Source organism: Plasmodium reichenowi, chromosome 5 (genome assembly GCF_001601855.1).
Source record: "Plasmodium reichenowi strain SY57 chromosome 5, whole genome shotgun sequence".
NCBI classification, from domain to species: Eukaryota; Apicomplexa; class Aconoidasida; order Haemosporida; family Plasmodiidae; genus Plasmodium; species Plasmodium reichenowi.
In genome coordinates, this window is record NC_033650.1 from 269,987 (window position 1) to 272,385 (window position 2,399).

The window sequence follows — 2,399 nt, forward strand, 5'->3', positions numbered from 1 at the left end:
TTTTTTTTTTTTTTTTTCTTTTTTTTTTATTCCAAATGCATCCAACACCATTTGATTAAGTGGATCGTTTACCTTTTGTAACATCTGCTCTTTCACTTTTTGTGTCTTTTTTTTTTCTTCATGTTCCAAAATATTAAGTAATTCTCTTTTTTTCTTATAACCTAACAAACCATTATTTCCCTTACCAAAAGAGTAGACTGAACAACCAATATCATTAACATTTTTCTTTACCAAAACAAAAGTTGCATAGTTTGTACAACATACAGAAGCTACTATGAAACTATCAAAAAAAGAAACGACAGTAGGATTATTTACAAATCTATTATTTATACCTAACCCTAATTGATTACAACTATTTCCTCCCCAAGTAAATATGCTTGGTTTATTTTTATAATAAGCAACACACGCATAATGATCTAAGCCGGTACTTATTTTGGGAAAAAAAGGAAAAATATACTTATGAATATCTTTATCTTCATCATCTTGTTCATACATATTGATATATATATATATATATATGTATATACTTACATATATTATATGAATGAATAATATGAATGAAATAAAAAACAAACTGTACCTTTTATAAAAACATATCTTTGTAGAGTTATCACACTTTTTTTTTTTTTTTTTTTTCTACTTGGAAAAAAAAAATATATATTACCAATTAAATATATATATATATATATATATATATATATATGTATATTTTATTTTTTTTATGTCTTTAGGAGAAAAAGGAAATATCAATACATATACACTGTAACTATATATATTATATATGTATAATATTGTGGAACGTATTTTTAAATATTTCTCCGTGATAAAAAAATACTAAAAAATGACGTTTATATATATATATATATATATATATATGTTGATATATTTATAATATGACAAAATATATTTTTTTAGGAATCGTTTAGTTGTATGTTTTACATTTTAAAAAATTAAAAATATATATATATATATATATATAATATATACTATTAATATACATGATAGGTACTTCACCCTCCAAGTATAATATTATCATATTACATATTTGTATATAATAATATTTATTATGCATTTTGTTGCATGTATGATATGATATATAATAATATATGTAAAGATGTTAAAAAAAAAATACATATATAATAATTTTTTTTTCTTCTTGAGATATTTTTAAAAAAGGAGTTTTTTATTAAGAAGCACTGTTATATGAATAATATAATTATATTAATCCATTTAATATATATATATATATATAATATATTATTTATGTTATAAATTGGAAGAATTATAAATATTTTAATATATATAATATATATATATATATATATATATATGTCAAATTATAGAGTTTTATTATTAATATTATTTTTTTTTTTTTTCTCTTTTTTTATTTTTAGTGATGCATATATTCTAAATATATAAGCAATAGATATAATTGTATAGCTATGTTTATTTATTTGTATGTATATAACTGTATATCTTATGGTATATCGTATAATTATGTTTAATATTAAAATTATTTTAAAATAGTGATATATTCATGTATATATATATATATATATATATGTATATATATATTACCCTGTGTTATGTGATTCTTTAGTATAATATCTTAATTTTTAATAAATGGGAAATATAAAAAGATGCCCAGCAAAAGTGGACGAGTAAGAATGCCAGCAGATAACAGACTGCCTGTTTCAGCATCCTTAAAAACATCAGAAATATGGAAGAATTCAGTGGGATATGATCCATATGCATCTTATGAAGAGATAAATAAAAAGAAAGAAAAGAAAGATGAAGAAATTAATGAGAAGGCAAAGAATTTATTTAATCTTTCTAGATTAACAGGAAATACATCCACAACAATTCCAGGTGCATGTACTGTGTGTAATCATATAGGACATTTGCCTTACCAATGTAGAAATTTTTTAAGTTTAGAAAAATTTGATATTAATAATAATATGAACAATAATGAAGAGGATGATATAAAGGAAAGGAAAAATCTGGGACTTATGAGTAGTGACGAGGAGGGAGATAGTGATAGTCATAGTGATAGCCATAGTGATAGCCATAGTGATAGTCATAGTGATAGTCATAGTGATAGTCATAGTGACAGTCATAGTGATCGTCATAGTGATAGTCATAGTAATAGTCATAGTGATTATTCATATAAGAAAAAAAAACATTCGCATCATCATTCAAAATATAAAAAAAAACATTCACATCATCGTTCAAAAAATAAAAAAAAACATTCTCATCATCATTCAAAAAAAAAAAAAAAACATTCTAATGATTATTCAAAAAGAAAAAAAGAAAAACACATATCGAATGACACACATAAAAGTGATGAAAAACATCGCAAATATATAAATTCCAAAAAAAAAAAAAATAAAAAAGAAAAA

General features: G+C 21.5%; 2 protein-coding genes across 2 annotated transcripts in view; one reads left to right on the forward strand and one right to left on the reverse strand.

The window, feature by feature from the left end:
* Positions 1-495, reverse strand: part of PRSY57_0507700 (guanidine nucleotide exchange factor) — a gene marked incomplete at both ends in the record, with an annotated part of 7,500 nt that extends 7,005 nt beyond the window's left edge. The window contains one exon of the mRNA XM_012906148.2: positions 1-495. This exon is cut by the window's left edge and continues 7,005 nt beyond it. Coding sequence (XP_012761602.2) covers positions 1-495 — 495 coding nt within the window.
* Positions 496-1,640: 1,145 nt separating this feature from the next.
* Positions 1,641-2,399, forward strand: PRSY57_0507800 (hypothetical protein; the record flags this gene model as incomplete). The annotated part of the gene is made up of 1 exon (XM_012906149.2): positions 1,641-2,399. A coding segment is annotated over one exon (759 nt), but the record flags the coding sequence as incomplete, so codon positions are not given.